At 44.7% G+C, this 26,764-nt stretch overlaps 1 protein-coding gene, 1 non-coding gene and 1 pseudogene across 3 annotated transcripts; 1 reads left to right on the top strand and 2 right to left on the bottom strand.

The window, feature by feature from the left end:
- Positions 1–5,285: 5,285 nt before the first annotated feature.
- LOC111589827 (small nucleolar RNA Z247) lies at positions 5,286–5,424 on the bottom strand. The gene has a single exon (XR_004851664.1). It is a non-coding gene; the product is annotated as a small nucleolar RNA Z247 (small nucleolar RNA).
- Positions 5,425–9,013: 3,589 nt separating this feature from the next.
- On the bottom strand, positions 9,014–15,447 carry LOC103632405 (uncharacterized). 2 transcript variants are annotated; one of them, XM_008654235.4, is made up of 5 exons: positions 15,019–15,447; positions 14,804–14,952; positions 13,591–14,593; positions 13,070–13,324; positions 9,014–12,463 (listed from the first exon to the last, which is right to left on the bottom strand). In XM_008654235.4, the coding sequence occupies exons 1-5, from the start codon at positions 15,273–15,275 to the stop codon at positions 12,340–12,342; spliced, it is 1,788 nt and encodes a 595-aa protein (XP_008652457.1). In that variant the 5' UTR covers positions 15,276–15,447; the 3' UTR covers positions 9,014–12,339. The 2 variants fall into 2 exon arrangements, with proteins under 2 accessions (XP_008652457.1, XP_008652458.1); XM_008654236.4 differs by lacking the exon at positions 9,014–12,463 and adding an exon at positions 12,674–12,965.
- A 2,099-nt stretch (positions 15,448–17,546) lies between these two features.
- LOC111589879 (uncharacterized) lies at positions 17,547–17,712 on the top strand (annotated as a pseudogene).
- Positions 17,713–26,764: the final 9,052 nt, after the last annotated feature.

Below are 26,764 nucleotides of genomic sequence, written 5' to 3'. Positions count from 1 at the left end.
TGCGGTCGACGAAATCCCACACCACCCGGCCAAGGGTGACCATCCATTGAGTCCCCAAGACTAGATCATATCCCGTGAGCGGCATGACGAAGAGGTCGATGACGAATGTATCGCCCTCGATGATGACTGGGGCGCGACGGATGACGCCCGGGCAAGTGATGCGCTCGCCGTTGGCCACGGTGGCTGGATCTGTAGGCCGGTGCGGCGGGCAGCATCTTCGGTGATGAAATTATGTGTGGAGCCGGTGTCTAGGAGCGCGACGAGGGTTGTGGCGCCCAGGGAGGCCCGCACCAGCATGGAATCACAGATGGGCATACTGGCCACTGCCCTGAGTGAGAAGACAGGGGCGCCTTCCGGTTGATCGTCCCCCGCTAGTTCCTCGTCGGCGGCGATTTCGACGCCGTTTAGGTAGAAGATGTGGCGACAGACACGATTGTGTCCGCGGGAGTACGACTCATTGCAGTTGAAGCAGAGGCCGAGACGGCGCCTTTCCGCCTGTTCCTCCGGGGACAGTCGCTTCAAAGGCGGGCCATCCTGCCGCGGCTGGGCCGCGCCCACTGGTGGTGCAGGAGGGCCGAGCAGCGGCTGCCTAGGCGCCGGCACAGGGAGCAGGGCACGAGGGGCTTCCTAGGGGGCCGGTGGAGGTAGCCGCGCCGACTCCATCTGCTCGACCTGACGGGCAAGACTCATGGCCCCGGCGAGCGTCACCGGATTGTGGATGCGGACAACATGACTCAACGGTGGAAGAAGGCCGCCGGTGTAGAGTTGGACGCGTTGGCTCTCGTCGAGCCGCCCCGCGCGTGGCAGCAGAGCCCGAAACCTGTTGGAGTATTCCTCCACGGTCCCGGTGCGGCGACACTCCGACAACTCGAAGAGGGGCGCCGAGCGGAGAGGTGGCTCGAAACGAAGGTTGAGGAGGTCCTTGAATCGTCCCCATGGCGGCGTTCCCTCGTCTTCTTGCAACTGGATGTACCACAACTGCGCGACATCCTCCAGATTGTAGGAGGCCACCCAAACGCGCTCCTCCGGCATGGTGCGCTGTTGGCGAAAATAGGATTAACATTTGTTGAGGAAGAGCATCGGATCGGTCTTGCCATCGAAGCGGGGGAAGTCGAGCTTCTGGAATCTTGGGGGTCGATCGAAGTCATGAGGAGACTCCTCGCACCCACCACCGCCGTCGTCCGACGGCGATGACGACTTGCCCTTCATGGTGGCCATGTCGGCCTTCACAGAAGACAACTCAGTCTGGAACGACTTCATCTGCTCCATGATGTCCTTGATGGTGGGTTCAGCCATGGTGGTGGACGTGGAAGGGGATGGTGGAGGGCTAGAGCGGGTGGGAGAGGATCTACGCGACGCCGATACCAGGTTGTCAAGCGCCTCAACGCTCAACGTCGCCGGACCGCGACTACGTAACTCGTAGCCGCGCTCCAGGCCTTCACCGCGAGGAGTTCTCACCGGTGGCTTGAGAGATTTGAGGGAGAGGAGCAACTTTGGGATAATTGATCTGCTTATTCCTCCAAGTCTGATTACACGGCATATATATAGCCAATGGCTCGGCCAGCAAAAGGAAACTCCAATCTCTCCTCTAAAGGAAATTCCAATCTCTCCTCTAATTAAGGCATGCAAAAGGAAACTCCAATCTCTCCTATAATTAAGGCATGCAAAAGGAAACTAGATCCTAACTTTCCAAAACTTAGCCACTGACGGTGGCACCTGCCTTGGTCGCGCGCTCCACAGCCCTCCTGGCGTCATGACGACGCCTATAGGTGTGACCGTACATGACAGATAGGTAGCTCCAATATTGTCACACCAGATACTTGCTTTAGGGGGACAAGAAATTTTCAGTTCCTTCAATAGGGACTGAATCCACATCAACTCAGAAGTGGCATTTGCAATAGCTTTGTATTCAGCCTCAGTACTAGATCTTGACACGGTTGGTTGTTTGCGGGCGCTCCAGGATACCAAATTACTGCCCAAAAAGACAACAAATCCCCCTGTAGAGCACCTGTCATCAATATCTCTAGCCCAATCTCCATCAGTGAAGGCACTGACTGGCAGAGAAGGTGACTTTGATTGAAATCTTCAACCCATAGTGAAGAGTGTATCGAAGGTACGCTTGATTGCTGTCCAGTGATCTGTTGTAGGTGAATGCAAATATTGGCACACTTTCACTACAAAACTAAGATCCGGACGAGTCAAAGTTAGATATTGTAGGGCACCTACTATGCTTCTATACTGTGTTGAATCTTCAGGCCCAAGGGGTTCACCATTGTGAAGGCTTAACTTTTCTGAAGTAGAGAGTGGTGTAGTGGTAGGCTTGCAATTTATCATATCAACTCGACTAAGAATATCTGAGGCATACTTACTCTGCGAGAGGTGAATACAATTATCTACCTTCTGCACTTCTATTCCAAGAAAATAATGTAATGGGCCAAGGTCTTTTAGTGCAAAATCAGTTTTCAGATCCTTGAGCAAAGCTGAGACAACATCTTGAGATGAACTTGCTACAATTATGTCCTCGACATATACAAGCAAGAAGATGGTGATACCTTCCTTGATGTAAAAGAACAAAGAGGTGTCTCCTTTGGATGCTTGAAAACCTAGCTACAATAGTTTGTCACTGAGTCTGGAATACCAGGCTCTAGGTGCCTGCTTCAGACCATAAATGGCCTTGTCAAGTTTGCAAATGTGGTGTGGCTGCAGCTTGTCTTCGTAACCTGGTGGTTGCTTCATATATACATCCTCCTCAAGAATGCATGAAGAAACGCATTCTGAACATCAAGTTGTCGTAGTGACCACCCTTGTGAAAGAACTAGAGAGAGAATGACCCGAATAGTGGCTGCCTTAACTACTGGACTGAATGTGTCCTCATAGTCAATCCCATACCTTTGCTTGAAGCCTTTAGCGACTAATCTAGCCTTGTATCTATCCAGAATACCATCTGCCTTCTTTTTGACCTTGTACACCCATCTACAATCAATATCATTTTTAATTTCTTCTGGTGGAACCAAGTGCCAAGTCTTGTTCTTTGCCAAGGCCTCAAATTCGGCATCCATTGCATGTTTCCAGTTTTCATCACCCAAGGCATCCACTAAATTTTGGGGCTCACTAGTGGTAGCCAAACAACCATACTTGATGTGTTGTATTGTACCATTCTGAATCTGAGTACGAGGTCTCAGATCTATGTAACCACCTGCAGTTGAAGCACTTTCAGTTGCTTCCATGAGAGACACATGTTCTTCTGATTCTGAAGCACTTTGAAATGATGGTGAAGGAGCTACAGTAGGTTCTTCTAATTCTGGAGCATTTTGGACTGATGATGAAGTTGCAGCAGGTTCTGGTGAAGGAACAGCAGAAGAAAAAGGTGTTGTGGCAGTTTCTGGTAATGCAGCTGAAGGTGGAGTTGATATGTTCTTCTCTCTTCTCTGGTATGTGGTAGTGTTAGGTGGTTTCATATATTGTTTTGTTGCACTCTTGGGCTCAACCTGCTCCTGTTCATGCACTTGAAGCTGCTCAGTAACTATCTCCTCCATTCTGACATCAGAGACTACACTAGGAACAACATCATCAATTGCATTAGCCTCAGTAACATCAGACAAAGTGTGATCAGCTGTATTAAAAATGCCCCTATTGTCAAGGTTGGATGAAGGAAATAAGGTAGAAGGTAGGAGATTAATTTCTGCTCTAAGACGTGCTCCAGCATTTGCATGAAGTTCAGCAAAGGGAAAAATGTGCTCATCAAACACAACATCCCTAGAGATGTAGACACGACCAGTGGAGACTTCTAGACACTTGTATCCTTTGTGCATATTGCTGTAGCCTAGAAAGACACATCTTGTAGAGCGGAAAGCCAATTTTCGAGTATTATAGGGCCGCAGGTTTGGCCAGCATGCACAGCCAAAAACTTTAAGAAAATTATAGTCAGGGGACTGTTTGAACAAGTGCTCAAGAGGTGTAGAGTAATCAAGAAGTTTCGTGGGGGTGCGATTAATGAGGTATGTAGCTGTGGCAAAGGCCTCATCCCAGAACTTAAGCGGCATGGATGCTTGTGCAAGGATAGACAACCCAACTTCAACAATATGTCTATGTTTGCGTTCAGTAGGTCCATTTTGCTGATGCGCATGTGGGCAGGACACATAATGAATGATGCCGAGTTTAGTAAAGAAAGAATTTAGGCTCTGATACTCGCCTCCCCAGTCTGTTTGCATAGCAATAATTTGTGTCAAATAGGCGCTCAACCATGGTTTGGAACTTAGTAAATCTTTGGAACACTTCAGACTTATGTTTCAGCAAATAAATCCAGCTGAATTTGCTAAAATCATCTATAAAACTGACATAGAATTTTTTTCGACCAACGGACTCGGGGGCTGGACCCCATACATCAGAGAAAACGAGCTGTAAAGGCTTGGTAGAAGAGACACTTGTTGACATTGGATAAGGTAATTGGTGACTCTTGCCTTGTTGACAAGCGTCGCAAACAAACAGACTACTTGACTCACTAGAACATATAATCTGATTATTATTGGCTATTTTTTGAATGATCTGCAATGATGGATGACCCAGACGATTGTGCCATAGAGATGGAGAGGACTTGATGGCGCCAAATGCCCCTAGCCAAGAACTGTCTGATGGAAGGGGATAAAGACCATCTCTGCATCTACCTTGAAGCTTGAAGAAGTACCTTCCTCGTGTCCAGATCCTTAATCAAAAAATGATTTGAAAAGTATTCAAGTGAGCATGATTATCAGATGAGAAACGATGAACAGAAACAAGACTTTTTTGTGCTGTTGGGACGTGCAAGATATTATTGAGAAACAAGGGTTTAGTAGGGGTGTCAATTACAGCATTACCAACATTGCAGATGTTCATACCTGCACCATTTGCGGTGTGAATCTAATCTGTCCCCTTGTACTTCTCATGAGTGGTCAGTTTGTCCAGCTCAGACGTGAGATGATCCGTTGCAGCTGTGTCGGTATACCTATTTGTATCGACACCATAGCTGTGCATTGCTGCTGCTGCACTCTTGGAATTTGAGTTGGAATAGTTGTCTTCATCATATCGGTACCAGCACTTGCGGGCAGAATGTCCAGTTCTGTCACAAACCTGACAGGTTATTGTGTTCCCATCAGATCTGCACCCTCCTGGTGCATTGCTGTTGCTGCTGCGACCAGGATTAAACCGGCCATTGCGACCCCGGCCACACGGACCAGAACCACCACGACCTCGACGGGCAGCAACATTAGCCGATGGCTAGGATCCTCCATACAACAAAGCCATCCTGCTCTCAAAATTGAGGAGTTGCGAGTGTGCCTCCCCAAATGAGACAGAATCCTTCTGTGCAACAAGGGCAAACACCACATGGTTGTATTCTTCATCTAGTCCCACAAGGATGTAGGAGACTAGTTCTTCTTCATCAATGGGCTTCCAAGCAGATGCCATCTCATCTGCAAGTGCCTTCATTTTTGCAACATACTCAGAAATAGACAAGTTACCTTTTCGAGTCATGGCCAATGCAATCCTGGTGTTGACTGTTCTTGCCCGGGAGACTGGGACTGCAATGCATAGGTCTGTTCCAGCATGTTCCACACCTCCTGCGGCGTGGTGTAGGATGATACCTGACCCATGACTTCTTTGGTCATGGAGGTGATGAGGAAGCCGAGGACTTGCTGCTCCAAGGCAGCCCGCCGGATGTACTCCGAGTTGCTTTCCTTCACTGTCTTGTCGCCGTTCTTGACGTCGATATGCTCTTCAGGCGCCTTGGTAGAGCCATCAATGTAGCCCTGCAGTTGTGCGCCACGAAGGATGGGAAGAACCTGCGACTTGGTTAGCTTCTCATATATAGTTTGCCGTAGCAAAGGTGTAGGTATAGCCATGGAGGATGAGCTTGCCATGAGATCTCCTGGCGTCTGCTATGGGCTGAGTGGTGGTTAGGGTTTGAAGGAGGTGGCTCTGATTACCATGTAAAATCCACTAGGTTGGGAAGTGTTTGTTACCTACCATAGTAGGCCGCCTGTATGTATTTATAGGAGATGGAATACCATCATCAGATTACAAAGGGGCTGGCGCCAGCAACAACCAATCTCCCAAAACAGATTATGGTTGATTGGATTCTATCTATAACAGATCTGTTCGATTGCCTCAGATTATATCTATAACTGAACAGATCCTTTCCTAACTGAACAGATCCTTCCCTATCTTTTAGTACATGCGCAACACCCTTTCCTTACTTTACAGATACATTCTTAATATTATCTAACAGCGGCGTGCAGGGCGCTTGTGGCGGCGGCGCGCAGGGCCACGTGATGGCGAGCCACACAACGACAACATGGGGGAGGGAGAAGAGAGCAGCGGTGCCGGGGGAGAGGGAGAGACGCTCGCGAGCGGAAGAGAGGAGAGCAACGACATGGGGGAGGGAGAGAGAGCGCGTGGGGGGAGGAACTCAGGGAGAGCGGCTGGGGGCTGTTTTAGGTTTAGGCTGTTCACTGTTGGGTTGTGTTGGGCTGCTGGGCTTTTTTCTTTTTTCTCTCTCTTCTAACTAGGCTGAAATGGACTTAATAAATTTTACAATTATGCTAACTTGCGCATTAACTTTAAATTAGTGATATATATATAATATTTGGTCTAATTTATATATTTATCTATATTATTAAGGCGTCGTCTCGCCTTATGCTTTACCGCCTAAAAGATAAAAGGGGGTCAGTCGCCTTATATGTTGCCTTACCACCTTAATAACTATGTGCGACCTTCAACCTTGTTTATGTTAATGGACATTATGTTTGTATCAATATTATCTTCAATCTTTGTCCAGGCTATTGATATCTTCTAGGTCCGCCACTGAGGTAGGGTATGGGTAGGGGTGGTAATGGATCGCGATCCAAATGTTTCTTCACAATTTCTTAGGGCCCTAAATAAATTTTAGTTCAAAAATGAATAGAAATAGGGCCCAATCCTGATCTGATCCGATCCTTAAATTTTATAGTGTAAATATTAGAGCCCATTGTCACCCCTAGGTATGGGCAATGCAACTATGGTGGAGCATTTATATTCCAGCGACTATGTGCTAGCTTGTTTTAATATAGAGTTACAAACATAACTTTGCAATTGATAGGCCAGCTTTTCTGTTGGAGACTGCTAAATATCTTATAACAGACCCCTTTTTTATTTATATAATTTTGCTCGATGACAGAGTGTTGCTTGAAAATTGAGCTTCTACAAAACTCACTATACAATAACTGTTGCAGAAATGAGTTTCTGTGGACTTTGATGAGCCTTCTTCAAAGAGTTTGGTATCCTAGTGAAACACTTTATACTGTTTGGTGAGCAATGGACTACTCATCTATCTTGTATGCACCAGCTAGGGTTTACTATGGAAGAAGGAAAACTGCAGCATTGGGATTCAGGAGTGCAGCTGTTATGGATCCTAGTTCATAGTGGATAAACAGCACCGGGAAGATAGCTGGGCGGCATGGGTTTGGGGGGACTAGACTATTGGAGAGATCTGGGACTAATTTTTTTATTGATTCATCCCCCTTAAGGTGGTACAACCCATCCTTATATAGATAGAAAACTTGGCCCCCAAGTAACTAACTCAATCTTATCTAATCTAATCCCAAGTAACTAACTCAACCTTATTTAATCTAATCTCAAGTAACAAACTCAATCTTATCTAATATAATATTAATCCACTAATCCTAATCCTAACCCTAAGCCTATCTTTATGGCCTCCGTGCTCTGGGCTGCCGCCCCATGACATCCCCCACCCTTCGAAGACAACTCGTCCTCGAGCTGTAATGGAGTGCAGGGAAGCGCTGGGCTGGCGGCGCACAGGAAGGTGCGCGTGTGCGCGTGCGCCGTGGGGAGAAGCGGGGCTGGCGGCGCGCAAATAAGGTGCGCGTGTGCGCCGTGGGGAGAAGCGGTGCGCAGGGAAATTAGGGATATAAGGTATCCGCAGGTGTCCAAGAGGTGTCCTAGAAGTATCCGTCTTTTTTTATTTATTTAAATTCACAGGAATTTTCGATACGCCTCAGATACGTATCCAGAAGTATCCGAGGAGTATCTGTATCTGATACGGTATCTGACACCGGTACGTGAATTTTGAGAAGTATCCACGCATCATAGGCAACACCCTTACTGCCTAACTTGATCTGCACGTGAAAGTGCAACCCTACTAGAAGCCTTTTACATCTCGACTTTAATTGCAAATAAAATAAAGAACCTAACATATGCCAAGGTTGATCCCCCTGTATCCCATGGGAACAACCTCGTCTAGGTTGCAAAGGCCAAGATGTCATAGCTCACCAGTTCTACAGCCTGAGCTGTCGTGAGTTCCAGTGGAGGCAGCGCCACCCAACCAGACATGTTTTTGCTGTCAACATGGCTATGGATTAGGACGGTGAACTGGAGTGGAGGATCAGCCAACCCTGCTAGGCGATGCAAGTCGATGTGCCAGGGAACAACGGACCGCAGCCTGCAGCCGCGCCACTGCTGCCACTTGCCATGCTTGATGCCGCGCCAGGAAGCCACGTGCTGCAACCTGAAGACATCAAGTCGCTGCCTACAACCGCGCCACCGCTTGCCGTGGTTGATGTTGCGCCAGGAAGCCGCGTGCCACAGCCTGAGGACAGCAAGCTGCTACGCGCAGCCGCGCCGTTGACACAACTTTCCATACTGGACACCACGCCAGGAAGCCACTTGTAGCTGCCTGTAATCGCGTTGCCACTGCTGATCGACGGTTAGACTCCATATTTGTCGCCAGTAGATCACAGAGTTGGAGGATAGCAGATCGGACCTGCTCTAGATCTGCCTAGGCACGAGTGACCTCCTCATGCCAAGTGTGTACATCGTCCGCAGCAGAAGTTATGGGAAAGGATCCCTGACTCATGATACCAGATGTTATGGATCCTAGTTTTTAGGGGGATAAACAACACCGGGAAGATAGCCAGGCGGAGTCAGCTTGGGGGGGGGGGACTAGACTATTGGAGAGATCTGGGACTAATTCTTATTCATTGGTTCATCTCCCCTTAAGGAGGTACAACCCATCCTTATATAGATAGAAAGACTTGGCCCCAAAGTAACTAACTCAATCTTATCCAAGTAACTAACTCAATCTTATCTAATCTAATCTCAAATAACTAACTCAATCTTGTTTAATCTAATACTTATCCACTAATCCTAACCCTGAGCCTATCTCTATGGCCTCCGTGCTCTTGGCTGCCACCCCATGACATCCCCCACCCTTCGAAGGCAGCTTGTCCTCGAGCTATAATGGAGTGCATGGCAACACCCTTACTGCCTAACTTGATCTGCACGTGAAAGTGCAACCCTACTAGAAGCCTATTACATCATGACTTTAATTGCAAATAAAATAAAGAACCTAACATATGCTAAGGTTGGTCCCCCTGGATCCCATGGGAACAACCTCGTCCAGGGTGCAAAGGCCAAGATGTGGCAGCTCACCAGTTCCACATCCTGAGCTGTCGCGAGTTCCAGTGGAGACATCACCACCCAACCATACATGTTCTTGCTGTCAACATGGCTATGGATCAGGACAGTGAACTGAAGTGGAGGATGAGCCAACCCTGCTAGCGATGTAAGTCGATGTGCCAGGGAATGACAGACCGCAACCTGCAGCCACGCCAGGAAGCCATGTGCCGCAACCTGAAGACGTCAAGTCGCTGCCTACAACCACGCTGTCGCTTGCCATGCTTGACGCTGTGCTAGGAAGCCGCATGCCGCACCCTGAGGACGGCAAGTTGCTGCCTGCAGCCGCGCCATTGCCGCAACTTGCCGTACTGGACGCCGCGCCAGGAAGCCACTTGCAGCCGCCTGCAATCGTGTTGCCGTCGCTGATCGACGGTCAGACTCCACATTTGCCGTGAGTAGATCACGAAGCTGGAGGATAGTAGATCGGACCTGCTCTAGATCTTCCTAGGTATGAGTGAGCTCCTCATGCCAGGTGTGTACATCGTCCGCATCAGAAGTTATGGGAAAGGACCCCTGACTCATGATACCGGATGTTATGGATCCTAGTTCTTAGGGGGATAAACAACACCGGGAAGATAGTCGAGCGGAGTCGGCTTGGGGGGACTAGACTATTGGAGAGATCTGGGACTAATTCTTATTCATTGATTCATCCCCCCTTAGGGTGCGCTTGGTTGAGGAGTGGAGAAGAATAGAATGGCTCCATTCCAATTTTCTGGATGTTTGGTTTCCAACAAAATAAGAGTGGATCGGCTCATGATCTCCATATAGAAATTTACTATAAGTAGTTGGAACACTCCCGCTCCATAAAAACGACCGGATGCGAGTGCTCTCCGGACGTGAGCGCTCTCCCTCCTCTCCTCCCCTCTACACCTATACGGCTCTCGAACCAAACAAAGAATGGAACGGCTCCGCTCTATTCTACTCTTCAACCAAACAAAAAATGGAACGACTATATTCTTGCCAAACGCAGAATAGAATGGCTCCATTCTCAAATAATAGAATGGAGACACTCTATTCTATTTGACTCTCCAACCAAACGCACCCTTAAGGAGGTACAACCCATCCTTATATAGATAGGAAGACTTGGCCCCAAAGTAACTAACTCAATCTTATCCAATCTAATCCAAGTAACTAACTCAATCTTATCTAATCTAATCTCAAGTAACTAACTCAATCTTATCTAATCTAATATTTATCCACTAATCCGAACCCTGAGCCTATCTCTATGGCCTCCGTGCTCTGGGCTGCCGCCCCATGACATCCCCCACCCTTCGAAGACAACTTGTCCTCGAGCTGTAATGGAGTGCATGACAACACCCTTACTTTCTAACTTGATCTGCACGTGAAAGTGCAACCCTACTAGAAACCTTTTACATCTCGACTTTAATTGCATTAAATAAAGAACCTAACATATGCCAAGGTTGGTGGCCCTGGATCCCATAGGAACAACCTCGTCCGGGCTGCAAAGGCCAAGACGTTGCAGCTCACCAGTTCTACAGCCTGAGTTGTCGCGAGTTCCAGTGGAGATAGCGCCACCCAACTAGACGTGTTCTTGCTATCAACATGGCTATTGATCAGGACGGTGAACTGGAGTGGAGGATCAGCCAACCCTACTAGCGATGTAAGTCGATGTGCTAGGGAACGACAGACCGCAGCTTGCAGTCGTGCCACTGCTGCCACTTGCCGTGCTTGATGCCGTGCCAGGAAGCCACTTGCCGCAACCTGAAGACGTCAAGCCACTTCCTGCAACCGTGCTGCTGCATGCCGTGCTTGACGCTGTGCCAGGAAGCCGTGTGCTACCTGAGGACGGCAAGCTGCTGCCCGCAGCTGCGCCGTTGCCGCAACTTGCCATACTGGACTCCACGCCAGGAAGCCACTTGCAGCCGCCTGCAATCGCGTTGCCGCCGTTGATCGACGGGCATACTCCACATTTTCCGCAAGTAGATCACAGAGCTGGAGGATAGCAGATCGGACCTGCTCTAGATCTGCCTAGGCACGAGTGAGCTCCTCATGCCAGGTGTGTACATTGTCTGCAGCAGAAGTTATGGAAAAGGATCCCTGACTCATGATACCAGATGTTATGGATCCTATGAAATAGGGGGATAAACAATGCCGGGAAGATAGCTGGGCGGAGTCGGCTTGGGGGGGAGGACTAGACCACTGGAGAGATATGGGATTAATTCTTATTCATTGATTCATCCCCCCTTAAGGACGTACAACCCATCCTTATATATAGATAGGAAGACTTGGCCGCAAAGTACCTAACTCAATCTTATCCAATCTAATCCAAGTAACTAACTCAATCTTATCTATTCTAATCTCAAGTAATTAACTCAATCTTATCTAATCAAATCTCATGTAACTAACTCAATCTTATCTAATCTAATCTTTATCCACTAATCCTAACCTTGCGCCTATCTCTATGGCCTCCATGCTCTGGGCTGCCACCCCATGACAGCAGCTTGACAGTCATAACACTATCTAATACATTAATGTACGAGTTCGGTATATAAGAAACATGCCAGTTGATTTTGTGTGACCATGCACTCAATTTGTTCAAGAATGATGAGTAAAAAAATCAGTCACTTGATGAAAGGCCATTAGTAAATGTTGAGATGGAGGAATTAAAAACAAGATGGAAAGATATTTACTACTGGTCAGCAAGCCGTACATAGTAGACCTGGATACAAATAGGAACAATGGAGCATGTATAAACAAGTAAGCACAACTGGAGATTGGAAGCACTTGCATGTACAAGTACCAGAGGATGATGGAGGAATCGCAGTACATGCAAACTGCTACTAGTAATTTGTAATATCAATGGACTGTAGCCTGTACAATAGTAGCCATGACTCAAATGTAACAGCAGTGCAACCAAATTGTGTGCAAATTTATGCTTCTGTACAGTACAACCTTGGGAGGAAATTTTCTGCCCCACACAGCTTTATTGGTGTTGGCAAGATACTCAATCCTGTTTCTGGCAAAAAAGTAGAGTGTAGTAATAATATTCAGGCATGAAGTTCCTCAGTAATGGACGTTTATGTCAGGCTGTTCTGCACAGGCGCTGACAATAATGATAGCTTGTGACTCTTTTGCTTTAAGGTATTATTGGAAGAGGAAAGGCTAACAAGAGCAGGAGAATGAAGAGAAAACTGAAACACTGCAATTACTGCTGCAGTGTCAGTGCTAGTGTAAACAATTTTCCTGATTTCAGGACGCAGTATTTTCATGACAATAGGCATTGACGACACTGGTAATTCCTCTAAAGGCACATAAATTGACATCTGATTATTACCTTGACCAGAAATCCAATACAATTGCACACCTCTAAGTTCTAACAACTGCTGAACTATAAATAAGGAAAAAAATAGAGGGGAAAGACATGAGGATACTGCCTCTGTTACACTGATTTGGCACTGATATAAGTTTCTGTGATTAATGGTGCACACTGGATTATGACACGAGCTCTAGACGCAAGCCTGCGATGATTAAAATATGGTTGACTCCTCACACTAAAGGAAAACAGAGAAAAAAGTATATTGGTTTCCAGAACAAACTGCAAACCATGAGAGTGTATACTCACCTTTCTTCAATCTTGATCACTTTCTCCCTTTCGTCGTGGAATGATACTCTTGAAGGTCGTGATGATGGATTGATCATCTTTTTGCTCGTACTTCTTGACAATGTATTGGATTTTTGTTCGCCACCTACATCTGTGGTTACAAATGTCCCACTTGTGTGTTGCTGACATGGTGCCATTCTGATTTTTTGTGAGATAAGTTTACTTCCGTCCTCCAAATTATCCAAATTTGCTATGGGGACTTCTTTCTCAGAAACACTGCAAAATATTCCTTCTATGGTTACAATTTATGCAGATGAACTGTAGGCAAAAAGCTAATTTGGTACACAGAGTCACAGATATTATGTTGAAGGAGACATCCATTGAGATAGTGATGGGCATGAGGGAATTTGTTCGTTTATAACATTATCAGCTATTGAAGTAGAGGAATATGGGCATAAATTTCTCACTTGCATAAGATTGAGTTAGTTGTTCATAGTAAAGGACAGATATGCAGAACAAGAAAATGGAAGTAGGAAACTTACCTGTTATGGTCACAATGTGAGGAGGGCCTAACAATGGTGGACATCACTTTTCCTGACTCACACCTATTCTCTGTAGTTTGAAGCAGTTTCCCTCTGCAATGGTTGCAGTCCCCTGAGTCTGAAGCTCCTCTGGCTTCATCAGCACTTCTAGGACGCATGATGAGCGTGCCAAGGGGAGACAAGACTGGAGATGAAGGCAGGAACTCAACATGTTGGGTCAAATACCGGGGCTTGTGTGCTGTTCGCATGAGACTGCAGGCAGGGAGATGCTGCCTTGCTGACATGGTCGACCCACAAGCCACAAGTCTCATCAGCAGGTTGGCAGGGTTCAGCTTTGTGGCAAATGACTGCACTGCTTCTTTGTCGTCGTCCTCTTCTTGGGTCCTCTTAGCAGTGGCGACCCTTCTGCCATGAGCCTCAGCCCTTATCAAGGACTCCAAAGTCCCACTCCTACCACTTCTGCTATAGAAATATCCTGCATTGTCCCGCTGCTTGTTGTTGGTAGGTATGGTTGCCTTGGCCGGTGTGCTATCAGTACTGCAACTAGTGTCCTTGTGAATCTCTTTCCCTGTTGATATTCCTTGGGTCTGTGTCGCCAAGTCTTGTGCTGCTGCGATGACATAGCAGCACCCTGGCATCATCTGCTTGCTGTGAAGCGCAAGGCTAGATGGAGTGGGATAGAGTGTGCCACCTGAGGATCCTTTTGTTGTTGACTTATTAGGGGAGGAGGGTCTGCCTGAACAGCTTGGATGTGGTGATGCTGTCTCATCATCTCCATCCCCAGTGGTGCAACAAGATGATGGTGATATTGATGATAGTGCTGGCTGTGACCCTTGGTGCAGAGCTACAGGTGGTGGTTCTTCATCCTCAACCATTGGAGGAGATGATGATGAATTAGTAGTCCAGCCTTTTTGCGAATGAGTTGGTGACTCTTCATGTGGATTTGCCTTGACACATGGGGCCTTTGGAATAATGGTTGTATCAATATTCAGCTGGTCATGATCTGAAGCAAGAGTTTACAATATGGAGACATGTAATAAGCAAGTAAATCCAATAATTAGTTGGTCAAGAAAAACAGCTTGGCCATACATGCGATTGAGAGGTGGCAATTGGCCACAATGCAGAACATTATATATATATATATATATATATATATATATATATATATATATATATATATATATATATATATATATATATATATATAACATACCTTTTGTTGGTGGTGCAGCTCCAACTATAGGTGGTGTTGAGTGGCGGAGGGGCAAGAGGGATCCCTTGAGAACATACTCGCTTTCCTGGGCGGGGAGCAGCATATCATCCTCCATCACATCATGCCACACGAATCTGGTCTTGTACCTCCTGAATTGTATTGCATATGTCAGTTGCCAGAAGTAAGGAAGCAAATGATCTGGATGGTTAAGTTACCTTTTGCAGGACCAGGAATACATGGTGGCCATGCCCTTCCCTCGCAGTTCGTCTAGGCGACAGATCACATCTCTGAGGTAGAGGGCTTGATTTGGAGAGGCGAGGTGCATCTCCAACATGTGTGGGTGCTCCAGGTGCCGTCCGCTGCGGCACAGGTAGTACACCACCGTCACAGGCACACCACCTTGGCCTGGGCTACTGCAGCGCCTCATTTGTGCCATTTCCGCCTCCATCTTTGCCACTTCCTCTGATGACATGGTGGCTTCTCTGCTATTCGCCTGTTCCCTCTATACTGGCTGATCCAAGCAATCTGGAAGACTGCAGATCAGGCGGAAGCAAGTGGTGCTAGCTATCTGCAGCAGGGAATGGCAATGAAGCTTCCTTAGCTTATATTTGAAAAGAAGCAAGTGAAAGCGATGCGATTGACACGAGGGCGTGGAGTCCTGGGGCAGATACTTATGTATGTGAACCTGCTGTTGCGTGCCCTTTTCTACCCTTGCTTCCCATAGATATGGTTTTGCTATTTTTTATGTGCAGGAAGATGAGAGGCTGGGCTTAGCTTGTATAACTGTATGAGGCGGCATCAGTTTCAGATTCTTAAAACCAGTGCCTGTCTCTATTTTTAAAATCTAGATTCTGAGTTAAAACTGATGGGGTTGTTTCGATCCTTGCAGTTTTTAGTGATCGGTGTCAACAGTTTTTTGGGGTTTTTTCTTTGCATTTTTTACAAGAATCTGGCAAAAACTAGCGCATGAAACTACCAGTTTCCGAAAACCAGATTACTGGTACTGATTAGGTAAAGCAGCGTCTAGCTGCAGGCTGCAGCGGCAGGAAGCATGCCTACGGTCAGCTAGCTGTTGTAGTGCAGTAGTGCTAGTTGCTACCAGCACTCACGTGGATCGGTGGATATCACAGGGCAGGTACGAGAAAGCCATAACGAGGGCAGGACTGTAGGAGCATGGTACATTACAGTTGGGTTGGTTGGGAGGCTAGGCTATGCTACTTACTAGGTGTTGCAGCAGGTTTAATACTAATTGACAGTAGTTTACTCCATCCATCCTGGCATCCTCCGTGCAGTGAGTCCAGCTGCTTTTCTTGAGTTTCCCTGCCTTTGCATCTCTCCCTCGCGTCTCGCTTTATTGCTTTCCTACCTTTTACCTCACTGCTCACATGATATGACGCAGTGTAGTATAATATCGATGGTGCCATCATATTCTCTTGTATTTTTTTATTAGGAAGATAAAATAAAAAAAAGAAAGGGATTGCCACCTTGCTACTTGCTTATTACAGCCCAATGTCCCAATGGTAATGCAGGCCCTTTTTCTCATTGCGATTTGATTTCCCTGGCATGGAGTCGTCCCAAATTGACACGAGTACACTGATTCTTGCTTTATCACTGACAGACGCACGCAGCTACCTACCGTGGTGTTGCCGTGTTGGAAGAATAGCTGCTGTGGCAGAGCAATCAGAAGTCGCTGCTGGCTGCTCCACCGTCGGACCCAGGCTCTGCGTCCAGATATTGGCGGTTGGCGTCGGATTCAGATGAGCATGAGTTCATCAACTATTTAGCCGTGTCTTATTATTAGAGAACTTTATGGTTGCGTGATGTATCTACATGATTGGTTGCCTGCAAAGAGATAACCTGGCTCCCCGCGTGCTTTGACCAAGCACGAGATTCTGATTGGTTGCTTGGATACGAGGACGCTGGCCAGCATGCGGGTGTGTAGGCTAGGCTTTTTTTTTTCACTACCAGCCTGCGCGTGTGGAGATGGCGCTAATAACGATCGCTGACGAGCCAGGCGCGCGAGAGGCCTGCGCGCGGGAGGCACCCAATCAATCAGCTGGTATATGTGCGCGCTTTGCAAGCAAGACAAATACTGGCCTGGCCGGCCAACCAAACTCATCAGCATCCATCGACTATCGTCCGTATGACGTTCAGTATAGCGGCCTGCAGGTAAGGCGGTGCTGCAAATGTAAAAGGGGCGCAAGTACGTCGCGTCCGTGATGTACCCTGGCTAGCCAGCTAGGTACGGACGTTTTCGTTGATTGCTTTCCTTTCATTTCGCGTATCTTCTTTTTTCCATGCATTCCTTTTCTCTGTTCCTTTGAAACACACGTCATAGATCTGTTTATCTCTTCCATGTCCCGCCTAATAACAAAATAAAATAAGCCCTACCTATTTCATGCGTAACCAACCATATATAACTAATATGCGCGCTTCCTCCTCGCCGTTACCAGATAGGCTACGAGAAAACATTCAAATTCAACACGACACAAAGCTGCATTCAAATTCAACACGACACAAAGCTGCACGTAGCTATATAGTACTATCTCGCTAACTTTGCTAGCTGAAGGAGGACAAACGATCAAGCGAACTATAAAAATAGGGTAGGTCTACTTTTGAACTCATACCTTTTTTAAAGATAAAGTACAATATTTGCAGTTTATTATCATAAATATGGGTCATATGTCCACTTTTAATTTTAATTTTTATTTTTTATGGAAATGATCTACTTTCATTTAAAATTATTTTTTTCTCAGCCTTTTGGCTAAGATAAAGTGTAGTATCTGCAGTTTATATCTGGAATGTGGTTATATATCCATTTTAATTTTAAATCAATTTTTTTATGGAGAGGCTCCAGTTTTGTGCGTAAATCGCGTAGATGTGTTTTTTCCGCGTCTGGCCTAACCAGATAATATAAGGCGAGAGCCCTCTACTCCTTGATGTCGCTGTTGTCGACGTATATTAACCTTAACTTCCTAGATCCCTAGTTTAGTTTTGTATTGTTGTTGATAAATAATTTATGAGGTATTAATATCAATAATAATATATGTATTGCTCGTTTTTATGTCGTACACTAATATTTTATCGAATTATGGCCGTATCAATGCACATGTATTGTGCTATTTTTAATAATTGACCACCAGCATTACTAATCTTCTGCTAATCACACACCTCTTTGTCCTTGGTGGAACAACCTAGTCTGGGCTGGTCGAGATCACCCTGATGTCTCGGTTGCTATTGTTAAGTGACAGATGACTTGTCCTCAACTCATTTCAAGAGTTTAGCAATGTAGTACCTCCGTTCATAAATATATTGCACCGTTGACTTTTTTCGAAAACTTTGACCACTCGTTTTATTCAAAATATTTATTCAAAAAATATAAAATTTTAAGTCAAACACAAACTACCTTAAGTGATAAAATAAACCAGAAAAAATAAATGATAACTCATTATTTTTTCAATAAGACGAGTGGTCAAAGTTTTTTTAAAAAATCAATGGTGTTATATATTTATGAATGGAGGGAGTATACAAGAGCCTGGTCGACAACCTCTCGATTATATATTATAGGTGGTAGAAAAATATGACAAATTATGTATGAATAGTATAATTTAATAAGCTGCATTGAAATTGATGGACAAAGTTTGGTTCCTGAGCGAGTGTAACCCTTGTCCGCGCTAGCGAGCGGTATTCAACCACCCATGCAAGCAAGCAAAAAGCTTTTTGCTTGCTAATTCACTCAAATGGGTAAAACAGAAACATTGTTGATAAAAAAAAACAAAAACAATTATGTCGGAAAATAAAAAACAAAACAACTAAGGACGGAACCCATGGATAATAGTCGAAAAACTTAATTCATATCGAGAACACCGACATATATGACTACTTGATATGTTTAACTCAATGCAAGAGATACAAGAATGTAGAGGTAGGTAGCACAATTTAGATGTATACCATGAAATATTGGCTCTAATGGTTTGTTTAGTTCAGTTGTAGAATCCTAAAAATCTGATTGTATCTGTCAGTTGTGAGAATGCTTCTATGAACTAACGGTTGTAGGAAAGCTAAAATATGTTTGGCAGAAGCAACATGCAACTATAGATCCTATAAAAGCATGATAGTTTGGAAACATGGATGTTAGAAATATGAAGAATCTGAGGTAGGAGTTGATTCTTAATTGAACTAGAAGATTCTATAGATCTTTAGGAACACATTCTATTGTTATACCTGTATGGTTGAGATTTCAGATTTTTGACAACGAATCTAGTTTATAAAGCTAAACTGAACATACCCTAATGAGTTCACGTTAGAGTAAACATAACCTGAACCAGTTTACATCGTCACATCAAAATAAGGGAAATAAAGGAACAAAAGGATAAAAAAGTTAGAGCGTCTTCAATATTTTTCAAAATAATAATCAGTAAATCAATGTGTTTTTTAAGTGGCTAAAAATTGTTGGGATCACAATTATTTGTTGGATTGCTTCAATAGGTTTCTCAATCTCACTCTCAAATATAGAAGACAATTTTGCATTCGAACTATTTATAAATCACTCAACCACTTTTTATTTTTATCTCTCTAGTACATTTGCTTTGAGAACTCTGCTATATTCCTTTTGCTTCCATGTCCTTACACCTCTAGATCAGAGGATCAACGTACACGGATTCTATTATTTTCTCATGTATAAAAAGACTGGGGTTTAGGGAGTTGTCAAGAGTATTTCTTTTAATCTTGTCAAAAAATCAAGATTAGGAGTGTGTTTTGAAAACTCTTAGATATGTATAAAATATTTAGTTTGATGAAGACGTGTATGTAGACACATCTTTTAGTTTTTAAATTTTGTATTAACAAATAATTTTAGATGCTTATTGTTGGGGACTTGTTCTCAAATGCTATGAATTAAGAACAAGGCAACACAAAATGTTAAATGTTAATATCCTTCGTCCTTCGAAGCATTATTTCCCTAAGGATATAATGATTTTCGGACGAAGGTTATGAAGGACATACCTTCATCAGCATAAAATATAATAATGAAGAAGGAATCATATGAAAAATATAAGATAACATAAACGGTTATGTATTATTGACAACTCATTTCTATTTTATTATGATAGAAAAATAGAAATGATATCAAATTACAAATGTACCTTCAGCTCGTGAGAAGGTAAGAGTACAAGTGTGACGCAAAAGCCAATGCCAAATCAGTGTGAACAGTACGAGGATACTGTTCACCTATTTATAGGCACGGGTCGCAGCCCATGCAAAATTACATTAATGCCCTTTACGTTTATCAATAACTTTATGATAATTCTTCGAGGTCTAATCTGGTTTTTCATCTTTAAGTCGGTTTCCTTTTCCGCCGTTCTCCCGAAGCTCTTCTACACACAACTTCGGCTCTGCGCCAACCTTCGTGTTCCTTGTGCTTCTTCATACTGTGGCTCTGATCCAAGTCCGAAGATACCTGTTAATGTACTTTACTCCAGAAACATTGTTAAATCATGTTTTTGAGGACCTTCGGAAGCCGAAGGCCCCCAACACTTATAATAAATATATGTAACACCTCAAAACCATCAACTAAACTAATGCATTTAGATTATTAGTGGTAATTATAGTAAAGGATTTTTTTTCAAGTGTTTGATCTTATTTACCTTTATAATAATTTTTGTTTGCTCATATTTGATTGATGTTTGTATTTATAAAATTTCTTTTATACGAGAACCAATTAATTTAATATGAGAACTTTGGTCCAAAAATAAATTCTTTAATAGTAATATTTTTGGGTATAATTATTAGGAATTTTCAGAAACATTTAAAAATATATTATTTATATTTTTGGGAAATAGGGATAAAAGGAAAAAAGGCCAAACCCTAGCTGGACCGGTTGAACCGACCCATTAGGGCAGTTGAACCGGCCCAACTGCCCCCCTCTCTCTCTCACCGCCACGCGGGCCCCACCCGCATACCCCTTCCCATACCTCTAGCCGCTGCGTCTGCACCTGGCGGACCGTCCGCGTGCACCCGCGCGCAACCCCGGCCAAGCCACACCGAGCCCCGGCCGAGCTGCCTAGCGCCTCCTCACCTTCCCTGGACCCAAAACCGTCGGTCTCCCTCTTTTCCTCTCCCCCCACTTCCCCTCTCCATTATTGGAGAAACGACCGCCATGAATGTCTTTGAAGCCACCGGCTGCCTCTCCCTCTCCTGGTGCCCTCTCCTCTCCCCCTCTCTCTATAAATTGGACAACTAAGCTCCCTCCCCTCCCTCCTTTTAAGACTGTGTGTATCGTTCACATGTTTATAATCTCTCAAAGGCGCTTATGGGCTTAAGCAAGCCCCAAGAGCATGGTATGAATGCCTAAGAGACATTCTTATTGCTAATGGTTTTAAAGTCGAAAAAGATGATCCTACACTCTTTACTAAAAAAATTGACCAAGACTTGTTTATTTGCCAAATCTATGTTGATGACATTATCTTTGGGTCTACTAACAAGTAATCTTGTGAAGAGTTTAGTAGGATCATGATTCAGAAATTTGAGATGTCCATGATGGGGGAGTTGAAGTACTTCTTGGGATTTCAAATCAAGCAGCTCTAGGAATATACCTTAATTAGTAAAACAAAGTACACTCAAGACATACTCAAGAAGTTTGGAATGAATGATGCCAAGCCCATCAAGACTCCTATGGGAACAAGCAGGCATCTCGACCTAGACACAAGAGGTAACGCTGTAGATCAAAAGTGAAAGTCGCCTAGAGGGGGGGTGAATAGGGCGAAACTGAAATTTACAAATATAAACACAACTACAAGCCGGGTTAGCGTTAGTAATGAAGAAACGAGTCCGTGAGAGAGGGCGCAAAACAAATCCCAAGCGAATAAGCAAGTGAGACACGGAGATTTGTTTTACCGAGGTTCGGTTCTTGCAAACCTACTCCCCGTTGAGGAGGCCACAAAGGCCGGGTCTCTTTCAACCCTTCCCTCTCTCAAACGATCCACGGATCGAGTGAGCTTTCTCTTCTCAATCACTTGGAACACAAAGTTCCCGCAAGGACCACCACAAGATTGGTGTCTCTTGCCTCAATTACAAGTGAGTTTGATTGCAAAGAAAGGATCAAGAAGGAAGAAAGCAATCCAAGCGCAAGAGCTCGAAAGAACACAAGCAAATCACTCTCCTAATCACTATGGCGTTGTGTGGAGTTTGGAGAGGATTTGATCTCTTTGGTGTGTCTAGAATTGAATGCTAGAGCTCTTGTAGTAGTTTTGAAGTGGAAAACTTGGATGCAATGAAAGGTGGGGTGGTTGGGGTATTTATAGCCCCAACCACCAAAAGTGGCCGTTGGGAGGCTGTCTGCTCGATGGCGCACCGGACAGTCCGGTGCACACCGGACAGTCCGGTGCCCCCTGCCACGTCATCACTGCCGTTGAATTCTGACCGTTGGAGCTTCTGACTTGTGGGTCCGCCTGGGTGTCCGGTGCACACCGAACATGCACTGTTCCTTGTCCGGTGTGCCAGTATGGGCGCGCCTGACTTCTGCGCGCGCTGCGCGCGCATTTAATGCGCCGCAGGTAGCCGTTGGCGCGGAGATAGCCGTTGCTCCGGAGTTGCACCGGACAGTCCGGTGCACACCGGACAGTCCGGTGAATTATAGTGGACTAGCCGTTGGAGTTTCCCGAAGCTGGCGAGTTCCTGAGGCCGCTCTTCCTTGGCGCACCGGACATTGTCCGGTGTACACCGGACAGTCCGGTGCTCTCAGACCAGAGGGCCTTCGGTTCCCACTTTGCTCCTTTGTTGAATCCAAAACTTGGTCTTTTTATTGGCTGAGTGTGAACCTTTTACACCTGTATAATCTATACACTTGGGCAAACTAGTTAGTCCAATTATTTGTGTTGGGCAATTCAACCACCAAAATTATTTAGGAACTAGGTGTAAGCCTAATTCCCTTTCAATCTCCCCCTTTTTGGTGATTGATGCCAACACAAACCAAAGCAAATATAGAAGTGCATAATTGAACTAGTTTGCATAATGTAAGTGTAAAGGTTGCTTGGAATTGAGCCAATATAACTACTTACGAGATATGCATGGAATGTTTCTTTCTTATTTAACATTTTGGACCACGCTTGCACCGCATGTTTTGTTTTTGCAAACTATTTTGTAAATACTTTTCAAAGTTCTTTTGCAAATAGTCAAAGGTAAATGAATAAAATTTTGCAAAGCATTTTCAAGATTTGAAATTTTCTCCCCCTGTTTCAAATGCTTTTCCTTTGACTTAAACAAAACTCCCCCTAAATAGGATCCTCCTCTTAGTGTTCAAGAGAGTTTTGATATATCATTTTTGAAATACTACTTTCTCCCCCTTTTGAACATAAAGGGAAAACCAATTGATAATATTCAACACTAAGTTTTTGAATTTGGTGGTGGTGCGGTCCTTTTGCTTTGGGCTCTTTCTTTCTCCCCCTTTGGCATGAACCGCCAAAAACGGAATCATTAGAGCCCTAGAAGGGCTATCTTCCCCTTTGGTCATAAATGAATGAGTTAAGATTATACCAAAGACGAAGTCCGGTCCTTTTGCCTTGGGCTCTTACTTTCTCCCCCAAAGACAAAGACCTTTTCTTTGATGCTCATGCTCTTCTCCCCCAAGAATGGAGAGTTGCTTGGAGTGACGGCGAAGTATGAGTTACGTAGTGGAAGCCTGTGTCTTTGCCGAAGACTCCAATTCCCTTTCAATATACCTATGACTTGGTTTGAAATAGACTTGAAAACACATTAGTCATAGCATATGAAAGAGATATGATCAAAGGTATATAAATGAGCTATGTGTGCAATCTAGCAAAAGAAATTGCGGGAATCAAGAATATTGAGCTCATGCCTAAGTTTGGTAAAAGATTGTTCATCAAGAGGCTTGGTAAAGATATCGGCTAATTGATCTTTAGTATTAATGTAAGAAATCTCGATATCTCCCTTTTGTTGGTGATCCCTTAAAAAGTGATACCGAATGGCTATGTGCTTAGTGCGGCTATGCTCGACGGGATTGTCGGCCATTTTGATTGCACTCTCATTATCACATAGCAAAGGGACTTTGGTTAATTTGTAACCGTAGTCCCGCAGGGTTTGCCTCATCCAAAGCAATTGCGCGCAACAATGGCCTGCGGCAATATACTCGGCTTCGGCGGTGGAAAGAGCAACCGAATTTTGCTTCTTTGAAGCCCAAGACACCAAGGATCTTCCCAAGAACTGGCAAGTCCCCAATGTGCTCTTTCTATTGATTTTGCACCCCGCCCAATCGGCATCCGAATAACCAATCAAATCAAAAGTGGATCCCCTAGGATACCAAAGCCCAAACTTAGGAGTATAAGCCAAATATCTCAAGATTCGTTTCACGGCCGTAAGGTGAGCTTCCTTAGGGTCGGCTTGGAATCTTGCACACATGCATACGGAAAGCATAATATCCGGTCGAGATGCACATAAATAGAGTAAAGAACCTATCATCGACCAGTATACCTTTTGATCCACGGACTTACCTCCCGTGTCGAGGTCGAGATGCCCATTAGTTCCCATGGGTGTCTTGATGGGCTTGGCATCCTTCATCCCAAATTTGCTTAAAATGTCTTGAGTGTACTTCGTTTGGCTAATGAAGGTGCCCTCTTGGAGTTGCTTCACTTGAAATCCTAGAAAGTACTTCAACTCCCCCATCATAGACATCTCGAACTTTTGTGTCATGATCCTACTAAACTCTTCACATGTAGATTCGTTAGTAGACCCAAATATGATATCATCAACATAAATTTGGCATACAAACAAATCATTTTCAAGTGTTTTGGTAAAGAGTGTAGGATCGGCTTTTCCGACTTTGAATCCATTTGCAGTAAGAAAATCTCTAAGGCATTCATACCATGCTCTTGGGGCTTGCTTGAGCCCATAAAGCGCCTTAGAGAGCTTATAGACATGGTTAGGATACTCACTGTCTTCAAAGCCGGGAGGTTGCTCAACATAGACCTCTTCCTTGATTGGTCCATTGAGGAAGGCACTTTTCACGTCCATTTGATAAAGCTTAAAGCCATGGTAAGTAGCATAGGCTAATAATATGCGAATTGACTCAAGCCTAGCTACGGGTGCATAGGTTTCACCGAAATCCAAACCTTCGACTTGGGAGTATCCTTTGGCCACAAGTCGAGCTTTGTTCCTTGTCACCACACCATGCTCATCTTGCTTGTTGCGGAAGACCCATTTGGTTCCTACAACATTTTGATTAGGACGTGGAACTAAATGCCATACCTCATTCCTCGTGAAGTTGTTGAGCTCCTCTTGCATCGCCACCACCCAATCCGAATCTTGAAGTGCTTCCTCTACCTTGTGTGGCTCAATAGAGGAAACAAATGAGTAATGCTCACAAAAATGTGCAACACGAGATCTAGTAGTTACCCCCTTATGAATGTCGCCGAGGATGGTGTCGACGGGGTGATCTCGTTGGATTGCTTGGTGGACTCTTGGGTGTGGCGGCCTTTGCTCTTCATCCTCCTTGTCTTTCTCATTTGCATCTCCCCCTTGATCAATGCCGTCATCTTGAGGTGGCTCATTTGATTGATCTTCTTCTTCATCAACTTGAGCTTCATCCTCATTTTGAGTTGGTGGAGATGCTTGCATGGAGGAGGATGGTTGATCTTGTGCATTTGGAGGCTCTTTGGATTCCTTAGGACACACATCCCCAATGGACATGTTCCTTAGCGCGATGCACGGAGCCTCTTCAATACCTATCTCATCAAGATCAACTTGCTCTACTTGAGAGCCATTAGTTTCATCAAACACAACGTCACATGAGACTTCAACTAGTCCAGTGGACTTGTTAAAGACCCTATATGCCCTTGTGTTTGAGTCATAACCAAGTAAAAAACCTTCTACAGTCTTAGGAGCAAATTTAGATTTTCTACCTCTTTTAACAAGAATAAAGCATTTGCTACCAAAGACTCTAAAATATGAAATGTTGGGCTTTTTACCGGTTAGGAGTTCATATGATGTTTTCTTGAGGATTCGGTGTAGATACAACCGGTTGATGGCGTAGCAAGCGGTGTTGACCGCCTCCGCCCAAAACCGATCCGAAGTCTTGTATTCATCAAGCATGGTTCTTGCCATGTCCAATAGAGTTCGATTCTTCCTCTCCACTACACCATTTTGTTGTGGCGTGTAGGGAGAAGAGAACTCATGCTTGATGCCCTCCTCCTCAAGAAAGCCTTCAATTTGAGAATTCTTGAACTCCGTTCCGTTGTCGCTTCTAATTTTCTTGATCCTTAGGCCGAACTCATTTTGAGCCCGTCTCAAGAATCCCTTTAAGGTCTCTTGGGTTTGAGATTTTTCCTGTAAAAAGAATACCCAAGTGAAGCGAGAATAATCATCCACAATAACTAGACAGTACTTACTCCCGCCGATGCTTATGTAAGCGATCGGGCCGAATAGATCCATGTGTAGGAGCTCCAGTGGCCTGTCGGTCGTCATTATGTTCTTATGCGGATGATGAGTGCCAACTTGCTTTTCTGCTTGGCATGCGCTACAAATCCTGTCTTTCTCAAAATGAACATTTGTTAGTCCTAAAATGTGTTCTCCCTTTAGAAGCTTATGAAGATTCTTCATCCCAACATGAGCTAGTCGGCGGTGCCAGAGCCAACCCATGTTAGTCTTAGCAATTAAGCAAGTGTCGAGTTCAGCTCTATCAAAATCTACCAAGTATAGCTGACCCTCTAACACTCCCTTAAATGCTATTGAATCATCACTTCTTCTAAAGACAGTGACACCTACATCAGTGAATAGACAGTTGTAGCCCATTTGACATAATTGAGATACGGAAAGCAAATTGTAATCTAAAGAATCAACAAGAAAAACATTGGAAATAGAATGGTCAGGAGATATAGCAATTTTACCCAAACCTTTGACCAAACCTTGATTTCCATCCCCGAATGTAATCGCTCTTTGGGGATCTTGGTT

Source organism: Zea mays, chromosome 7, assembly GCF_902167145.1.
Source record: "Zea mays cultivar B73 chromosome 7, Zm-B73-REFERENCE-NAM-5.0, whole genome shotgun sequence".
NCBI lineage: Eukaryota > Viridiplantae > Streptophyta > Magnoliopsida > Poales > Poaceae > Zea > Zea mays.
Note: the sequence above shows the minus strand (reverse complement) of the source record. Positions and strands in the feature narration are given on the sequence as shown.

Excerpts from the sequence above, each read along its gene's own strand:
- LOC103632405 (XM_008654235.4), bottom strand. The coding sequence starts at position 15,275 with ATGTCATCAGAGGAAGTGGCAAAGATGGAGGCGGAAATGGCACAAATG. Across the intron at positions 14,953-15,018 it reads TATTCCTGGTCCTGCAAAAG|GAGGTACAAGACCAGATTCG; the intron begins GTAACTTAACCA and ends AATACAATTCAG. Across the intron at positions 12,464-13,069 it reads GTGATCAAGATTGAAGAAAG|AAACAGGATTGAGTATCTTG; the intron begins GTGAGTATACAC and ends CTTTTTTGCCAG.